Source organism: Leguminivora glycinivorella, chromosome 4 (genome assembly GCF_023078275.1).
Source record: "Leguminivora glycinivorella isolate SPB_JAAS2020 chromosome 4, LegGlyc_1.1, whole genome shotgun sequence".
Lineage (NCBI taxonomy): Eukaryota > Metazoa > Arthropoda > Insecta > Lepidoptera > Tortricidae > Leguminivora > Leguminivora glycinivorella.
This window is the reverse complement of record NC_062974.1, coordinates 26,949,049-26,969,507: the sequence shown is the minus strand read 5'-3', so window position 1 is coordinate 26,969,507 and position 20,459 is coordinate 26,949,049. Positions and strand designations below refer to the sequence as shown.

General features: G+C 39.9%; 2 protein-coding genes across 2 annotated transcripts; one reads left to right on the top strand and one right to left on the bottom strand.

Annotated features, from left to right (window-relative positions):
• The first annotated feature begins 339 nt into the window (after positions 1-339).
• On the top strand, positions 340-20,239 carry LOC125225636 (cysteine-rich protein 2-binding protein). The gene is made up of 15 exons (XM_048129445.1): positions 340-653; positions 1,374-1,511; positions 2,141-2,289; positions 4,917-5,009; positions 5,742-5,862; positions 7,460-7,544; positions 8,806-8,964; positions 10,713-10,805; positions 12,022-12,203; positions 12,599-12,686; positions 14,202-14,392; positions 17,022-17,140; positions 17,629-17,801; positions 18,204-18,284; positions 20,021-20,239. Exons 1-15 carry the CDS (start codon positions 442-444, stop codon positions 20,111-20,113), a joined length of 1,977 nt encoding a protein of 658 aa, XP_047985402.1. The 5' UTR covers positions 340-441; the 3' UTR covers positions 20,114-20,239.
• LOC125225637 (transcriptional adapter 2A) lies at positions 18,698-20,022 on the bottom strand. The gene has a single exon (XM_048129446.1). The coding sequence runs from the start codon at positions 20,009-20,011 to the stop codon at positions 18,713-18,715; it is 1,299 nt and encodes a 432-aa protein (XP_047985403.1). The 5' UTR covers positions 20,012-20,022; the 3' UTR covers positions 18,698-18,712.
• Positions 20,240-20,459: the final 220 nt, after the last annotated feature.

Here is a 20,459-nt window from a genome sequence, read left to right as displayed (position 1 = left end):
TGAGATTGAGCAGCAAGCAGCTAGAGAGATAGCCAGCTTTTAGAACGTAACGGCCACAGTTGATAAACCATGGTGCTATCATGGTGCACTAAGCATACCAACACCAACACCCCTGTTTGACAATTTGGGTGTGCCACAGTATGTAAAAAAAACCTATTCGCATTTCAAAAGTAATAAGCAAGGTATTAAGCCAGATATTTGGCCATTCTATGAAGCGATAAAATCCTTAGCGCGTACAATTTTTCAATTTACACTGATGAAAATGTCTTGACAGAGTATAACTGGATCAGTTGCTAATGCATAATCAAAACGCAATTTTCAATGACATTGACAGCTCAGTTTTGAGGTTATGTTATTCTAAACCAAAACAATATTGGTTTACTTCGCAAAATAAAACAAATCTGATTAAATACATTTTTATTGTAATATTTCCTATGTAAAATGACGACAATTTGTAAATATTGTAACGAGCCAGAGGATAAACAATACCGGCCTGGTCTGATCTGTGATACTTGTATATGTTTCGTGCATTTGACTTGTTTGAGACGGCAGGGGACGCCGGGAGACTTAGCTTGCGATGTTTTCTTCGACTTCACTTGTGAGGAATGCTCACCGAATCATAAAGAACTGTTTTCAAGGAACAGATTTCCATGGTAAGGTAGGCTTTTAGAAGTTTTTTCGAGCTGCTATTGATAGGATCCAATCCTACGCAGGACGCAACAATGAACTCTCCAGAGCGCCTGCATTAACAATTCTATATCTAACTGTATCTTGGCAGCAAAAAAATGCAAGCTTGCTAATAGTAGCCTAGGGCTTGCAGACAACCTGAAAACATTGTTAATAGGGAACTTGACTGTACGTAAAATGAAATATTAAATACCATGCACGAGCGATGCACGAAATAAAGCATCAGAGAAGGAAAACATGGATAGAACTTAGAAGTATGTTTAAATCCACCTTCTATTTAATAAGTCAGATAGAAAAAATATGTAGAATAAGATGTACATACATATAATTTTAAGATGACATGTAAAAGTGCTAGCATACGCCTACTTACAGAATAAACATTTTTGATTTTGATTTTGAAATATATAAAGTAACTGAGTTGACCGTGACGTCACTCAATTCGATTTCATATTCATTCCATATTAGCAAGACGTTGAAATTCGTTTTGACAGTTCAGCATTCGTAAAATTTTTATTGTTTGGGAAGTTCCATACACCTCTTATGCGTGACGATGATGTGTCTGTCAAATGTGGTTGATGCAACTGGCCCTTACTCTTTTTTTATTGGTAAATAACAACTTAAATCTATCCTTACAGGTTTTCCTAATGCATTTTGTCATGTGTCATGGAATTACCTTTTATCTACAGGGTGAGTGTGATCCTGCTGACGCTGCACCATCTCACCACCAACGCCTACGGCATCAGCAACCACGGCTTCTTCCACTACAAGACGCACATCTGCTCCTTCATTGACCGCAATTGGAGCATACTGTTCGATCCACAATTGTAAGTGAACCTTTCAGCTTTTTTCCTAGCAGGCCTAAATTTTAAGGAATTTTAGAGGCGTGCCAGATTTACATCAAAAATGTATTTTTACTACAGTGCAATGTGGGTAGCTGGTGGCGAGTCGGGGCGCGCGCGCGCGGAGCCTTCTGTTGCAGGTGGGGGAAAACGGGACTACCAACATCGCAGCGGTGTGACGCCGGAGCGACTTACAACGAACGGTGGCGCAATCTATCGGTTCGATGCGACGTCTACGACGTACTCTCTCTATTGGAGACCTCGGATATACAACGGAACAAATAATACCTTTTGATAAATACCGGACTTGGCCCGTGTGCCATATTTTGCCCACCACTGGCCTAAAGATTCTTTGTTACAAGTGTTTAGTGGATAAATATTCTGCAATAAGCACAAATTAATTTGTAACAGGTCCTGTGTTCAGTCACTAATTACAATTTTACCACCTTTATTTTTTTTTTTTATTATGAATGGGCTTACTCTTGACCACAGACTAGCCAAAGGCAAAGACGTGGCCTACGATGGAGTGAGCTCGCCCAGAGGATGCCTGTTCACCCTTGGTTTGAAGGTCGCCGGGTTATATGAAAACAAGATTAATCATTTTATGTTTTCAGTAAGCAGAAGAAGAACTGGGTTGGCACAATAGCCGGCTCTCTGTCCGTACACAGCCAGATCATATTTCGGTCTGGTTCGGCCATCTTAGGAGAGCCAGGGTGGTGGCAGTTACAGCATGCATTCTCACCGGCAGTCGCTTCACATATCAGTAAGATTTACATTTAAGTTAAACTACATACATCTCACATCTTTTTTTTTTATTTTTATATGAGCCTCTTCCTCAGCACATTTCAGATGGATATAGTTTTAGTATTCTAATATATCTCTCTTTCTTATCATCTGAAAGTCTGTTTGCCAGTCGGCAAAGGCCTCCTCCAGCCTCCTCCATTCGTTTCTGTCAAGTGCTACTCTGTTCCAGGTTACTCCGGCGACTAAGCGAATGTCATCATCCCATCTTTTTAGCTGTGAGCCAGCCTTCCGTTTCCCTTTCGTTTCGTTTTGTATCCAACCCCTTGGGTACCATTCAGTTATACTTTTACTCCATTTTTCGCCTCCTCTGACCAAATGACCAGCCCATTTCCATTTTAACCTTTTTATCTTTTTATCTCACATCTAAACACACTTTAAAGATTGATTGTTTAGGCTGCAAAAACGGCTTACCTTGTTACATTTTTTTTTAAATAAAGGAAAAATTGAAAAATTCACACCTCCGGCAGGACTCGAACCGCTGCTCGCATTGCCGGGGCCATCATCAGAGGTCGCGGGTTCGAGACCTGTCGGAGGTGTGAATTTATCAATTTTTCCTTTATAAAAATAAAATATCGCTCGCAGACGTTTCTACATGATAAAAAACAAATTTGGCTTACGGGTGATTCTAAGTTAAGAGGTAATACGTTGTATGGAGAGACGGCGCGAACTTTTTTGTTGTTTTTTACCTATTTGTTTATTTGTATTAGTTAAAACTGCCAATTTGAAGTGTTTACAACGAGGACCAGTCAATTTATTTGTTTTTCCCCTCACTAGCTCGGAAACACGTGTTTTGTCCTTTAATACCAGCGGGTAAAAACGCATTTTATCCACTAGTGGGTAAAGTAATTTGACCTTGAATAAAGTCAAATTAACTGACAACTAGGGAACAAATCAAATTATTTTATTGAATATTTTTTGATTTGTTATTTTTCCAAGTAGTCACACTACTATATATAAATTATAAATTGAAATAGATATCATACACGAAAGAAAAAACGGCAAGGCCCACTGGTGGCCGAGCCGGGAATCGAACCCGGGTCTTCAGCTTACGCGGCTAACGTCTTTTACCACTAGACCACACGCCCGCCTGCCCTTGTATAACAAATAACTATTATCGTCTTCTAGTCTAGTCTAGTCTAGACAACTTTGCCCCCTTGTATAACAAATAACTATTATCGTGTTTTATCAGCGACCAGGGGAAATACTCAGTCCAGGGGAGATACTGTTGCACAGGGGAGGATACTTTGTGACCAGGGAAGAGACAGTTGTATGAAAAATTTAGTTTTATTTTTTAAGAATTAACTCTATTTATTGTTTTTATTATAATTATTGATTATTTATACTCAGACTTTACATTTCATAACATTCTTACAGCAAGAAAAGTGATAATTCCTTAATGAGTTGTCTTATTTTTCACTTCTCCATATTATCCATTAAAACAAAAATAATTTTAATGTACAATCAATAGGCAACAAGTAAACAAAAACCTATCCTTTTAATATCAGTATTAAACCTTTTTATTAAACAGCTTCACGAAAATTTCATATGAAGTTGAATGTGAATGTGTCCTCTTTTTTCTTAATAGTTGCGTTTTTCTGGAAAGAAAACCTTCTATCGTAAAGCTAAAATAAAAATAGGTACAACGCTAAACAAAGGTTAAGAGAAAACGGAAATAAAAATAATCAAAACTAGTACAAAAGTATCTCCCCTGGCTTTTTTGATACGCCAGGGGAGATACATTTTCGATGAAAATCAAAAATAGCTGTAAAAGTGTTTCTCGTACGCAATTCATAAATAAACGTAACAATATATTCAACATTTACAGTGGATATTGTTATATATATTAGTATTTAAACAAATGATTGTGAAATAAAAGTGACCAGAGGAAAGACTGCATTCACTCAACATTTCTGTACCCAGCGAGTGCCGTGGCCGAAATAATCAACAAAACGGATGCATAGTTGCCTTACGCGCCTCTTGACGGTAACTTCACATAACACCCTGTGTATTAGACGACAGAACCTCCACAGATTAACAAATTAAACCGACTTTTGAACGAAAACTAAAAAGCCAGGGGACGAGACACGAAACACGTAGGACAAAGTTTGGAGTTCATAATTGTTGTTAAATACAGTAATATAAGAAATTCCACTCATAAAATACTGTTCCTTAGTTATTTATGTTTGTAAAATTAAGGCTATTAAAATAATAAGTGAATTTTAACAAAGTCATAATTATTTGTTGACAAATAAATTCGGTTGGGGGACAGGCCAGGGGAGAGACATTTTTCCTACATTAGAGCTGATTGTGACTAATTTACATGAATTTCTGTAATAATTTTGAGTGCCCAGGTAGAAAACATTTAGTTTTATAAAATAAATATGTTATTATAAAGTATTATCTTGAAAAAATATATTTTTTTGTCAGTGCCGTCCAAAGTACCTCTTAACTTAGAATCACCCTTACCTTGTTTTTTTATTGATTTTTTTTTTATTAATTTCCCAAATTTTTAAGGAACAACTTTAGGGGTATTCGCCTAATATCAATCTCGTTTTTAATAAAATGTTTTTATTTTTAAATTTCCAGTTCAAGAAATAGCGAGGGACAAACCGAAGGGGCGTCCTCGGGGGCAGGTGCCGCTCGACATTACGACTTTCTCTGAGAAGGTCATCGAAATGGGTAACTAGTTTTAAATCTCTTTAGTCAACCTTTTTAACCCCCGACGCAAAAACGACGGGGTATTATAAGTTTGACGTGTCTGTCTGTCTGTGTGTCTGTCTGTTTGTCTGTCTGTGGCATCGTAGCTCCCGAACGGATGAACCGATTTAGATTTTTTTTTGTCTGAAAGCTGAGTTAGTCGGGAGTGTTCTTAGCCATGTTTCATGAAAATCGGTGAACTATGTCGCGGTCGAGGGTTTTTTCAAAATTTTAATTTTGTTACACTTATAGATCTCTCATTGTGACATTCATTCAGGCATTCAAATATAGCCAGTCAAACCTATTCGCTAACATATTCAGAATACTGTTGGAGCTAGCCCGGACTCTTCGCACAAGCGATGTCGCTCGCTTGCGCATGGTGGTGTAGAAGCAGTCTACCCGCGCCTCCGCGAACTTGCCCGAACTTTAAGTCCTCTCTCACACTTTTGAGCTAGTTCCCCACAAGCGCACCCAAAATATTAGAGCGTTTTCACATCATCCGATCCGATATCGTATGTAGGATGGATTTCATGGATAAAAATCAAAGATGGCGTCTTAAATATATGGAATATCGGTCCTATATCGGATCAGATAATGTGAAAACGCACTCTCATTTGCGGCGAACTCGCTGCGTGCTCACTTCGCTTTCAACCTTGTGTGTTAAAGCCCTTAGCGTTTTCTTTTTCATTCCTAACATTATTTTTATTTCTACAGGCTATAAAGAATTACTGCGAAATGAGGAGCCCCAGTTGCTAATCGAGAGGCCGGCCAAGCAACGCAAGTTAGATCTCGACTACGCCAACAGTTTCTACGAACAACTTGAAGCTGACTCCAGGTATAGTTCTTAAATTTAAAACTGTACACTATTCAATGCTAAACAAAAACAGTAAAATAACACTAAAATGTAGTCACAAAAAGTTGAAATCATCTCAAAAAAATCAAAAACATTTATTCAGCAAGTAGGCCATAGGGGCGCATTTACATGTCAACAATTACAATAAATATTAATTTAACTTAAGATGATACGGTAGCGAAAATGCTAAAATGGAAAGGAGCCCCCCTTTCAACTTGGGAATTTTAGTTAAATATACAAGTGTTATTAACTAGATTTATCGAAAAAAAATTGTCCATTAAGAACAACTCAGTCAAAAGACATTTCAATAAAATCTTTAAAATCGAGGTTCCGCTCTCGACTCTTTCCTCCTTCAAAACTTAATCAATCGGAACGAAATTTGAGAATCTAAATAACAATGAAATAATCTATGTCGGACCGTTTAGCTTTTTTGGTTAATTGTTACCAATCTTGAGTATCACACATTTTTTTGCGCCACAATGAAAAAGGCCGTTTTTGGAAAATTTTGATTGGCTCTAGAGTCTTTAAAAAGCAGAATATCAAGAAAATCAAAACGGTCCGACACAAATAAAAATAATAACAATCTGTGTTGAAAAAATCATTGCTCTATCTTCAAAAACCAGGGAGGAAATAGTCGAGAGCGTTTGTATGGAGAATTGACCCCTACCGTATCGTCTTAAGTACAAAATTACTATGATTAATAAGAGATGTTAGAGTCTCTAAATGTCAAAGTACATCTAAAAAATGTCTCTATTATTTACGAGCATTTTCAGAATTTGTACCCCCCAATTAGCGTAAGTTGTTAACAAAAATTAACTCACTGTTAGGTTTGTGACGATAATTAAGTATGAAACTTCTATAAAAATATTGTTTTTGTGTTGATTACATAAACTTTAAGCGATAATCTACATTCAGAATGAGAAAAAACTAAATTTTTAGACAGATTTTATGATTCATTGTCGTCATAAAACTGACAGTGAGTTAATTTTTGTTAACGACTTACGCTAATTGGGGTGTCTCAAATTCTGAAAATGCCCTCAAAGTGATTATCTTTTGTTCGTTTTTATATCCGATAGCTCATTCATAGTTTACTAGCTCGCGGTAGGTAGGACCAGTGCCGTGACGTGACTCAAAATTAATGTTACAATATAATTAATGCTACAATCTCATCATTCGCTTCCCATTTATTTGGGGTCGGCGCAGCATGACTTTCTCTTCTATACCTCTCTATCGCCCGTCATCTCATCCACTTGTTTTCGCTTCATATCATCTCTCACACACTCCATCTACCTTTTCTTTGGTTTCCCTCTTTCGTTACTTCCTTTCGTCGTTCATCCGTAATACCTACAGTCAAGTGCTAAAATATGTATCGAAATAATCGTCTCATAAATATGGTACTACGCTCTTATTACACCGGACTAAGATGTTATGGACATATTTTTGAGTAAGATATGTACACCCATATTTTTACACTTGACTGTACCTTACCTTTCTCGTTCGCTTAAGCCCATACCACGCTAAACGATTAAACGTTTGGACCAACCTATAAGCGGAATAATAAAATCGTGTATTTTTGCAGCAGGCAATCGGTGGTGGAAGAAACTGCTGAAGGGTCGTGCTCAGATGACGCAAGGCTCGACTTTGTACCCCGCTACATGCTCCCGGTAATTATAAATATATATGTTCTAATGAACACAAGTTAAATTATAATCTATTGAAAATATTTCAACTTGTGCTGTCTTAAAGTAGTCACACTACTATGTATATAAATTAAAACCGAAATAAATTACACATATGAAAGAAAAAGTGACCAATTCCTCTGGTGCCTGAGGCTGGAATCGAACCAGCGTACTTTCCAATCGCGGGAAATGCCTCTTTATCCGCTCGGCCACCCAGGTCACAGCTGTCGAGGTCGAAATTATCTCATATGAGTAATCTATACAAGGACTCGTAGCGCCCTCTGTCACTTGGTCACTTTTTCTTTCATATGTGTAATTTATTTCGGTTTTAAAATATATATGTCTCTGTTTAACCCAATGGTTGACTGGTAGAGAATGCCTTTTGGCATTAAGTCCGCCATTTGTACATGTTTCTTTGGTTGTGCAATAAAGTTTAAATAAATAAATACCTTAAAACAAGTGGATGATCTAGTGGTAGTGGTGGTGGGTGGAGTGGCAATGACGTTAGCCGCGTAAGCGAAATACCCAGGTTCGATTCCCGGCTCGGCCACCAGTGGGCCTTGTCGTTTTTTCTTTCGTGTATGATATCTATTTCAATTTACAACCTTAAAACAAGTCTGAATATATGAACATAGATTGTATTGCTGTCAAAAATGGCAAAAAAGGCAAGTGGAATGGCGAAAGATGCCACGGGTAGGTATTTAAGGCATTTAGAGCACTCTAACATAAAATAGTACATTATTGTATCGTACGACGTTTTTCAGTACAGATGGCCCTCCGACGTTTTGACCTGACAAGAAATGAAACACTTCTCGCACTAGTGCGTAAAAAAAAACACCATCTGTACTGAAAACGTAGTTTCCATTTCCTATGGATAATTGATTTATGTGCTAAACTTTCTACATGGAAAAAGCTTCGTACATTTTGCATGGAAAACAATTTCATACTATAAAACTCCCGTGAGAATATTTTAAGTAAAAATATTTTAAGCGGGTTACTCACGTATTAAGTCGTATGCGTCGCGCTCTCGACATGTAAAGGCGGGGTGTCGCTACTCTTGAGAAAGGTTCTCGAAATCGAACCGAAACATGTCGAACGCTATATCGACTTAATACGTGAGTAACCCGCTTAAAATATTTTTAAACAATTTCATATTTGTGAAACTTTATCAAAATGATTTTACACTTTTAGAAACTTTTCTCAACTTTAAAATGTAGGTATTTCAAATGTACAATTCTCCTACAAGTACCTGCAGAGTGACTCGTCAAGCGCGCACTCCGTCCCGGCGCACCAGACGATCTACTACGACTCCGACTCTCGCAGCGAGTCCCCGCACAGAACTGAACCGCAACCCGAGCCGCAACCCGAACCGCCCGAGCCCGAGGATAAACCCGAGAAAAAGAAGGTAAGTCGATACTTTACTCGACACTTGGGTGTATATTTCACACAAAGTTGAATTACAAAAAGTATCCGAAGCTTGAAGAAATAACCCGAGAAAAAGAAGGTAGATCGATATAGTCCACCAGACGATCTACTACGACTCTGACTCTCGCAGCGAGTCCCCGCACAGAACTGAACCCCAACCTGAACCGCAACCCGAACCACCCGAGCCCGAGGATAAACCCGAGAAAAAAAAGGTGGGTCGATAAATTGATCAACAGATGATCTACTACTATTCTGGCTCCGCACCAGACGATCTACTACGACTCTGACTCTCTTAGCGACTCCTCACATTGACTCGGGTTCAACCCGAGCCTGAGATAAAACCCGAGAAGAAGAAGAAAAGTATAGACGATCTACCGACTCGGATTCTCGCAGCGACTCCCCTCAGACCCGAGCAACCCGAGCCTGACGAAAAACCCGAGAAAAAGAAAATGTGTCCACCAGAAGCTTTACTATAGACAATGAGGATCGAGTATTATAGAGAGTTACTGTCGAAGTAATATGTGTAATCACAGTGCATAAACTGCCATCTCTTGACACAGGCTTAAAACTTTTGAACCTCAGTTTTGATAATTTGGCCCATATTCTTAGCTTGATATGTTTTAAAAATGTCAAGTATTAATATTAGCGCCATCTAGCTGAGCGTAACCCAAAGGTGTAATGCCATCTAGGCCACCGTACCTTTTTCTGTATGGTACTGAGGTACGTTTTTTTCTTAGACTTTATCTGTCTATACGGAGTTATATATGTCTTTGCTATAGACGAAGTTTGTTTTTTTAATACCCTCGAAGTGTATCTCACACAGACTCTAGAGAAAAACCCGGAAAGAATTTATGTAGGTCAGAACAGTCCTGACACTCGTATGGCTTGAGATGCATTGCATACCTACTTAGACAAGAGCAATTAGTCTGAAAAAAAATTAATAGTTTAAAAAACACTAGAAAAACACGCTTTTCAATTCATATCTTCCGGCTCCATCATCAAATCAGTTCGACAGTACCATATTATTGTATTGTCATCAGAACGGATATCGTCTCGCTCGAATCTAGAGCAGAGCCCGACTGGGGTAGTACCTCCGTCTTACAGAAGACCGCAGCCAAGTAGCACTAGACCCTACTCATAGTGTTGTGTTCCTGCCGGTGAGTAAGGCTGCCAGAGCTCAACGAGGGTGCGGGGTGCTGATGACGGGAGGACTTACGGAACTAACTTGTTCCGTCTAATTCCTTTGAGTCGTCAGCAACCCGAATCCTCCTTAGAACTTGTACACTCCTTTTTGCTGTGTGCTTAACACGGCGAAGGGGAGTGTACAAGTTTCTAATGGGGTGGCAGCGCGCATGTGACACTGTTTGAGTTGCAGGCCTCCATAGGTTACGGTGACCGCTTTACATCAGGCGGGCCGTCTGCTTGTTTGCCACCGACGTAGTATTTAAAAAAAAAAAGAACTACATACAGCTGACAATTTTCATTACGCTATGATCCTTGGAAGATGGTTAAATTAGTTACCTTAGATTCCGTTAGATACATAATTAGTAATTACATACATCAGGTCGGCCTAAAAAAAGAGTGTTAAAAAAACCCGAGAAGAAGAAGGTAGACATTATAAGCTTACATTCTTCTCGGGTTTTTTGCGCACCTGTCGATCTACTACGATTCCGTAGTTTCATTGTGAAATATTATTTTGTACCTAATAGAGCTTTCGTCATCTTTTAGGTTGAAGAGAAGCGAGAACTCACGCGGGAGTCGATGTTTTCCAAAGAGCCGAACAGCTTAGAGTTGCCGTGGATCGAGCAGGAGAAATATGAGGTAAGTTAATATTTAATTTGTGCAAGATCACAGAATATATAATAGTACAAGTACAGAAGGCTCACTCCTTTGATGTTCACAAAATGCCGCCATTCTAAATTCATACCTACCTTAACAAACGGACCGCACGCGAGCAGCGGACATTGAATTTTATTGCGCCGCGCGAAGGTCGTCACCACTGAATGGGCCGCGAACTCGCGGCCGTCGACATGTACTTGTATAGCGCGGCGATAGAATCGCGGAGTGAGCCGCCCCTGGCAAGATGGACAATTTCATAATTAATTCCTGAAATTAATTATATGACGCGGGAGAATTATATAACTACTAAAAAAGCGAGACTATTAAAAATCTGCAAAGCATTTATTTAAAAGCCACAGGTTCTGATAATTTTCCTCGACGGTGACTATGGGACAGACGTCAGAGGGTGTTGTGATGGCGAAGGACGCACCGCCACCATCTTCAATATATTCTTACGCCGTGGCTTGCGTGGGCGACGGTCGCGCGACGGCGATGCGACGCATACGAAATCAAACCTTATCGATATGGAAGTACGAGACGCGACGGCGACGGTCGCGCGACCGTCGCCCACGCAAGACACCAAGGCTGGCAGGCAGTACCTACGTTACAGAGATGTTCTAAAACGCCACTTGTCGGCCTGTAGCATATCATGCGAGTCGTGGGAGGAGCTTGCTACTCGGAGATCGGACTGGCGACCTGCTGTCAATACGGGACTTAGTAACTTTGAACAAGCCCGACTTGAAGACCTTGACGCCAAACGTCAGCTCCGAAAATCTCGTCCCAAGCCCTCCTACAACTATACTTATAACTCTTCTGGTCAGCTCTACTGTGCTCCGTGCTGTCGGACTTTCAAGACCAAATTCGGATTTGCAAGTCACGCTCGTGCTCATTCACGCAACGATTTAGTTTAAACAATACCCTCTCTTTTTCAAAAATAATAGTAAATAATAAAAAAATAAAGCTTGCCAGGATGTCGCCGTCGACGGATACGTCTGGGAGGACATCATCATTGTCGTGTCCCTGGGACGCTTGCTGCTCTCGTGCTAGTTTTTAGCTCTTTGTATTTGTAATAGAAGAAATTGTAAATTAGAGAAAAGAATATTGTTGAGCCAATCATGTGATGTGTAGGTACTCGCCCCCCCCCCCCCCCCCCCCCACTATGCGTGATATTTTGCGTGATACTTTTCTCAAATTTCAGGTACAAAAAGACTTAGTCGACCTAACCCAATACGAAGAGGTCCAACTGCTAAAACAAGTTGAACACCTGATCCCCAAGGTGAAGGACCCTAGGAAAAGGGCCCATCTGTACAGACTGAGGGCTAAGTTGTCGCTACGGCGGTTGAAAAGGCATAAGAGGCTGCCTATCTTCGATATGGATAAGTAAGAATAAGTTTTCCCTCTGTTTTTTATGTTACTGTAAAACCCCGAAGTACGGTAAAACCTAGGTTTTACCACACCTCGGACACTAGCGATCAAATATATGAAAGAGGCGCGTTCCTAGCACACATTCTAAGCTCGTGTAGGTGAATGCGTACTATGCTTGTATGAGTGAAATATGAAAGGTCGACTGTTCGTGTTTTTGACAGGCGGTAACTGTGAGGTAACCGAGAGGAGGTTCGCAGCACTTTCAGCGGGGCGCAGGAGTGGCCATACTGTACGATAGTACTCTTTATTATACTGTGGCAATACTACCTAGTACTTCGGGTTTTCACAGTAAGTAACAGATAAATTGTGCTATGCCTGAAAAAGGGTTAATGAATTATTTGTTGTTACAGAGCTGTTAAAGTGCTGTCAGGCCAAGTACCAGAAGAGGTTCAAGCTGTCACCAGCGTTGAACGAGTGCTCGACAGGTTCCAGAGATCGGTACGTATAGACATACATAGCAATAGAACAGAATAAATAACGTTACTTTCGTACAGAGGACACTTCCTGACCGAAGTTTAACAGCAATTTGGGGTCAAATCGTGTTGTCCCTTTCTAATGCATGGCAATTATTCTATCTATGATAGTTGTGCAAACCCTAAGAATTGCTACGAAGCAATATGAGCCGAATAGAGCCGGAATCGCCTTATCGGCAGTGCCCAATCACTGCCTGCAGGGTTAGCACATGATTGCCGCGAGAGTATGTCGCCGCGAGGTAGACTACCCGTCTTTATGTCATTGATGCAGTTAGAAGAAGACGTGTGATCTCTATTTCGCGACGACATACTCTCGCGGTATCATGTGCTAGGCCTACTGTTATTAGTCCGCTATGGCAAGGAAGGCGAATTTAGTTTTCTACATTTTATCCAAGATGTCATAAAATAATGGACATTGGCGCAGTCGGTAGGATAAATACTTAAGAGAATCTGATTTCCTGGCAGACTAGTACTGCTTTGAGTATGACACAAGTACAAGTATTGCTGAAACAGTATTTTCTTTTTTATTATGTTTAGTATAAATTGAAGGGTAGAAAAGTTACTGTCTTAGTACGTTTTCACATTATCCGATCCGATACAGGTTGTAGGAAAGATTTCAAGGCAAAGATCAAAAATGGCGGCTGAAATATATGGTCCTACATCCGATATCGGATCGGATTATGTGAAAACGCAGTTAGATCCACTCTGTAGATCATAGAGCAATAAGGTAATGCGGGTTATTTGTATAGGCATAGTTAAGTGACATCTAGCGACAATCACGCGTCAAATAGCGTGAATTATCAGTACCACTGCTCGATACTAGGTGGCAACTGTGTCTCATCTACCAAAAAAATAATATTAGAACAGTTTACAACTTATATTACAAGCAGAAGGAATTGAAAACAGAATACTGATTAATACTATTGTAATATTTGTAATATTAGTTAAAAATTGGTGAGCATTAGACTCTTCGTTTGTCTCGACATCTATTGACAAGTAGCAGTACTGATAATTCACGCTAGTTGACGCGTGATTGTCGCTAGATGTCACTTAACTATGAGTATACAAATAACCCGCGTTTACTGATGTGTGGAGTTGCAACTCTTCCCTTATGATTCGGTCAAGTTGTGTTCGAATATATGGGAAATTAAAAAAAAAAAAATCCAGCAAAATTTTAAAGTAGTTGACTCTGCTACTTTTCTGAAAAATGAAGAAAAACCGTATAACGGGACCTATTTCTTGCGTCAGGTGGGGGGGAGGGGACGCTAGTGTGCGCAAAGCACCTTACGCTAAGGTATCAAACCGCAATTATTTTTATTTGGATTCATTTTTTTTTTCAAAAAACACAGTTTGACCGAATCATTACTTATTCCTCTATGTTGTAGATAGAGCAAAGCGGCATAGTAGTTCTAAGCTTAATAGCATTTCTGTATATTTTATTTTTTCAAATAATTGTAACATCTTACTATTCTTATTGCAGTACCTCCACGACAACCTATGTGGGACTATCCTGGACACAAACTACGCAGTGACGGTCCTCTCCCATATCGAGCCTTCGCCGTTCCGTTCTGCTTACTCCAATACTTTACTCAAGCCGTATATAAGAAGAGACACAGAGAGTAGACCTCTGTGGCTGAAGGTTACTGATGAACTCCTTATGAAAGCTAACAAGTATGTATACTCTCCCGGCCGATTTCGACCACGGTGACTGCTTCAATCTCCATTTCGTTGGTGCGCTCGCATGTGACTCGCATAGCCAAGTTTGTTAACAAATACCCGTGCACATGACGGGCAGCAAAGCACACCATTGGCATAATTATAAGTAATAGCCGCTGGTGGACGGGCTTTTAGCTCATCCCGTCTAATGTCCAGGTCCTTAAGTCGACGGGATTCAAAATCGGTAATTTGTTTAGCGACGAAAGATCTCCATACCGGGCGGTCGGCCGCCTGCTTCTCCCACAAAAATGGGTCCACGTGGCAGTTCTTCATATGGCGCTTAAGCACATCCTTAAGCTAGGAACACACTACGCGGACGTCCGTCGTAAATCGACCGCGGACGGGAATCTGGACAATGGAAATACACATAACCGTGCAAACTATCGGTCTTCGGACGCGGACGTGGCCTTGAGCGCACGGACGTCCGATCGAAATCTGGCTCTCTGGATGTTTTGTTCCGTGCACACTGATAGGTCGCGGTCGCGGTCGTTTTACGACGGACGTCCGCGTAGTATGTTCCTAGCTTTATACCTAAGAAGCTGTCCGCCATGCTTTCGCTTGCCCTCCTCTAACTCCGAGTAAAAGATGCGCTTAGCCACCCGACCCTCAGCCATCCTTGAAACGTGGCCGCCCCAACGAAGTTGTATTTCACTTATAAAACTATGTTTTAGGAACATTCTCTTAGGCGGCCTGATTTAGACGGCGTGCGAACTCGCATGCGATTTTAGTTACATTGCAGGCTGTTGAGGTTACAAATAATTAACCCCCGACGCAAAAACGACGGGGTGTTATAAGTTTGACGTGTCTGTCTGTCTGTCTGTTTGTCTGTCTGTGTGTGTGTCTGTCTGTGGCATCGTAGCTCCCGAACGGATGAACCGATTTCGATTTAGTTTTTTTATTTGAAAGCTGTGTTAGTCGGGAGTGTTCTTAGCCATGTTTCATGAAAATCGGTCCACTAGGTCGCGGTCGGGGGTTTTTTCAAAATTTTAATTTTGTGGTTAGGTTATTTTGCACAGACATCAAATACCGTAATGTAATAAACTAATAAAACTCGTATGCGAGTTCTCGTACAAATGGGCCCTTATATGTCATCAAAATGACGCAAGTCACTAAAATGTCGCAAATCTGTGCGATCTCTGCTTATAAAAAAGAAAACTTAGTTCAAAACGTCCATCAGGGTTCTGAAATTCCAATAACTATCTAACACTGATCGTCGATTGTTATGTCTTTACATTTGAGATAGATATTGTTAAATCGTTTAGTTTGAGAACTAGGTATTATGAAATTATTTATATTATTGTATTTGACGATCGTAATATGAATTCTTGTAGATTGACATGCAATTTATACTGTAATTTGTATTATGAAATAAATGAATCTGAATCTTTGCAATAAGATTCGTAAGTTCTCTGTCAATAGTGTGAACTATGGTCACAGAATATATAATAGTACAAGTACAGAAGGCCCACTGCTTTGATGTTCACGAAATGCCGCCTTTATAAATACCTACAACATTCTAACAAAGAAACGAGCCGCACGTGCGCAGCGTTGGACGATAGGGTTGCCTATAGATTAAAACGAATTAATACTCAGATAAAATGTTATACTATATCATATTTAAGTCTTAGGTCTATATATAATATATATAGTATTTATATATTTTTGTTTAATCCCTAACATCACAAGACTTGTTGAACTTTTCCGTGGGACTTAATCATTAGTAGATGTGTAAAATTGTCCTATTTATTCATGATGTTATTTATTTAAGTATTAAGTATTAGCCATTGCACATCCGGACATCGCATATAAACCTTAATAAAAACTCGCTACGTAAAGTTACAATAGAAAGTGCGAACGTGCGTTCCGTGAGAACGCGCGCCACCCCTGACTAGGCCGCGAACTCGCGGCCGCCAGCATGTACTTGTAGCGCGGCGATAAATTCGCGGAGTGAGCCGCCCCTGCTATGGTACAGAATGCGAGACTTCGCTCGCTCCCCACTGTCGACGTCGACTTTTTTTTTATTATCTCTATTCTCTACTATAATCTTTGTGGCACTGTTCTCGTCTTTTCATTGAGCCATTGTCGTTGCGCTAACTGCCAGCTGTATGAGAGAGAAAATAGTATTTTATGCAACCGGCGTTTAAAGGAGGTGAAAAAAGACGAGTGGCGTGGGTAACGATTTGAGGCGAAGCCGAAAATTGTTAATAAAGACGCCACGAGTATTTTTTGACTCAAGTTAAACACTGTTGCATACAATACTTTTTCTACGACCACGCACTTAGTTTTAATAGTTTTCTAGAATAACTTTCGTGAAATTCACACTGTTTCCTGTATTTTGATTGCACTGTCTGCTCAGCTGCCCAAAGCCATCCCGCGCACGCGCGCAGTATCGTCATAACAATGCGTTGCCATGGTTACAGAGCCAAACAATGCGTTTTCAATTGCATGCGCGGAAAGCCGGCGGACGCTGGCTTTGTGGAATAGACTTTTATGTAGGGTTTTAGAGATATATGCACGACCCTGTAAATGACGAATAACAGTTCGGGAGTAGAAAAACATTTTTAAAACGGTTTAAATTTTTCAGGAAAAACCCAGATTACAAACTGCCGCCACACGCATCCATAGACTATTCCTACGTGCGGCCACACCACATAGCGGCCATCAACAATCTCTGCGCGCAATTCTTCTGGCCCGGCATAGACTGTGAGTGACATAGTCCATATAACGTCATACATTACAAACTGCCGCCACACGCTTCTATAGACTATTCCTACGTGCGTCCATACTACATAGCGGCCATCAATAATCTCTGCGCGCAATTCTAGACTGTGAGTGACATAGTCCATATAACGTCATACATTACAAACAGACAGACAGACAGACACACACACAGACAAACACGTCAAACTTATAACACCCCGTCGTTTTTGCGTCGGGGGTTAAATATAAAAACACGCAAAAATGTTTGGGTAAAGGAAAGATATGATTTTGGCCACTTCCAGGCTGCGAACAGCGCCATCTAGTTTTAATCCTAAAAGGCCCATACATACAGGTACGCTTTTTTGTATTGGCTTTGTCAGTCCAGTAAAATTGTTCGTTAGTTCAGTTAAATCGTTCTTGGTAATACATTAGAAACTGACGCTATTTTCAGTATATGACTACACCGCCTTAATGCAAGTTTTTTTTTTCAGTAACGGAAGCGCTCGAATACCCTGAATTCAGCTGCGTAGTGACTTATAAGAGGCTTATCATCGGCTGCGCGTTCCTAGTACCGGCCGATGTGGCCTACATCTCCTTCATATTAGTGCGGCCAGAGTGGCGGCGAGCTGGGATCGCTACGTTTATGTTGTATCATTTACTACAGGTTGGTACCAAGCTTAAGCAAAGAACCCATTTTAAATTTCTAAATGAAAAAAAAAATAAGGCACTGGTCCCACCGCGAGTTAGTAAGCTATGAGTTATCCGCTATAAAAACGAACAAAAGATAATCACTCCCGCGTAAATAAAAGAGACACGGCGATGTTTATAGCTACTAGCCCAGCGGCTATCAATATCACCGTGCTGTTGGGGTGCTTATCTTCTGTTCGTTTTTATGGCGGCCATACACTGAAGCGAGACACAGCTATGGGACTTTTCATTCGCACTTAGACCAATGTCGTGGGGGCCGTAAGAGGTGCTACTCATTTGTTAGCATGTAGCACAAAAATGTCCTAATAGTAGACATTTTTGCATCTAAGTGTTGCTAACTTTGCTCTATCTGTTTTAGACATGCACAGGCAAGGACGTCACTCTACACGTTTCTCCAACAAACCCTTCAATTTTCCTTTACCAGAAGTTTGGATTCAAAGTGAGTATGGCTGGTTGACCCCATAGTGAAAGCACATTTCGGACAATGACAATCAATGATATTTTTGAAAAAATTTATGGTATTTCTACTCAGAATCACTAGCTTCTTCAATCCTAGTAGTTAAAAAAATTGTCCCATACGATTTTTTTCTTATTTTGTTACCATTTTCCATACATGTTGTGTGGGGTAACAAAAGAGGAAAGTAACACTTTGTCTCCCAGTGAGATTGAAAGTACTCGTGATTCTGAGTACAATTCTAAAATTCCCTAAAAAAATCAAAATAAAAAAATGGCAAAAAAAAGAAATGCTCACTTACCCTTGTATGCAGCCTGTCGAATTTGACCATTGATGTATAAAAGCAATGGACCAAAGTACAGAGAATGTTCTAAACAAGGAAGGAACATGAAAATAAAAGAGGCTATATTTTTTCACAATGGTTTATAAATATAACCTTCAGTTATAAGATAATCATATATCTTCCTAGTTTTGTTTACATCGATCTTCACTATCCTCCTAGCGTCCAGCAATCTCAGGTACCCCAACTTATTGTTCTCCATAATAAGCTGCTCCTTGATCTCCAAGTAATTCCTCGGTATCAACCGTAAATTTGAACATAAAGTCTTCTCAGAGTCTGACAGGTGAAGGAACCCTGGTAAATCAATGATTTCTAATGGATTCATCTGCCGTTTGTACTTTTTAACTTGCATATCTTTTGACAAACAAATTTTACCAGTTGCCTTAACTGGTGATTGACTTTCGAACTTCCTTTGCATTATCATCGTATTATATTTTTGTTCCTTCATCACCATGTCATGTTCCTTCTTTAATTCTTTATACAATTTAGCACAGTACAGCGTCTTTATACCATTCTTTCTGTACTCTATTAACTTAGTTATCCGTTGTAATAGTTCAGCTTCCAAACCGAGTGACTCCATAAAAGCATCGAACTGCATTCCGGTCATAAACTGCATGAACGATAATAGCCGTTCAGCCTTGTACCTTGTCAGAATTCTATCAAACTTCTGCACCCAAGATATCAGTTTATTCGGCATGATCAAACCGTGATTCTGTATTATTTCATACCGTCTTTGCCTTTCTCTTAACCTAGTGTTTAAAGCGCTTACTAAAGAAACTTTTAAAGCATCCATGCATTCATCATTCTCATCATCGGAATAAGTGTCTTCAATGTTGAATATGCTCTCCGCATTATGATCATAGCTGAGCTCGAATTCTGACCGGTGTGCATTATAGCCGGCTAAATGCTGGTCACCCTGGTTATTCCTCGGTGGATTAATGCTAATCTCCATACTGTACAAATATGGTGTGACAATCTTTGGAAATAAAGACTGTTCAGTCTCTGGCAATAATTTCAACTCCTTATACTGCACATTTTCTATGTAATATTTTTTGTAGTGTTCATGACATTCTAATTTTGATCTACTGTTCACCATTTTGGATATCTCCTCCCAGTTACCATAGCCGTATGTTGATAAGGCTGACAACAGTTTGCATTCCTCTTTAGACGACCAGTTGCAATTGTCGAAAAGCGGGAAGTCGTTTTTTCTCACCGCGTATTTGTGGTTATTTTTGTGGGCACCCACTTCTTGTCCCGTCGCGAAGCAGCTCGTACATAAACTAGCGTCACACTCGCAGCATTCTATATAAGGTTCAGTAGCATTTTCCTCACAAACAGCACATTTTGTTAGTAAAATATCGTTCGACATCATTGTTCGCAGGTGGAGGAACTAGTTCAAGATTTCTACGAGAAATACTACGACATTGACTACAAAGGTTGCCGCCACGCACTGTTCCTAAGACTTACTAGATGAATAAATGTATTTTACTAATTTCTCCGTTTCATTTGATAGTTTTTCAAGAAAAAACAACACGCCCGATGCAATAAACACAAGCTATTTTTTTCTACTCAATGACGACAATGAGTCAAACGTCAAACAGACAAATGACACTTTATTGAAGTCAGGGTTGCCAACCATAAAGCAAACTTTCTCGTACGTATGCAGCTAAAATTCTCGTATTTAGACTTTCAAACCTCGTACATATAAAAAATATTATTATTATGCATCGAAAACGTGTTTAAAACAAAATTAAGCATATTATACTATCGGGACCACTCTGTAAAGTACCTAAGAAATGATCGCACCGCACCGCGTCTGT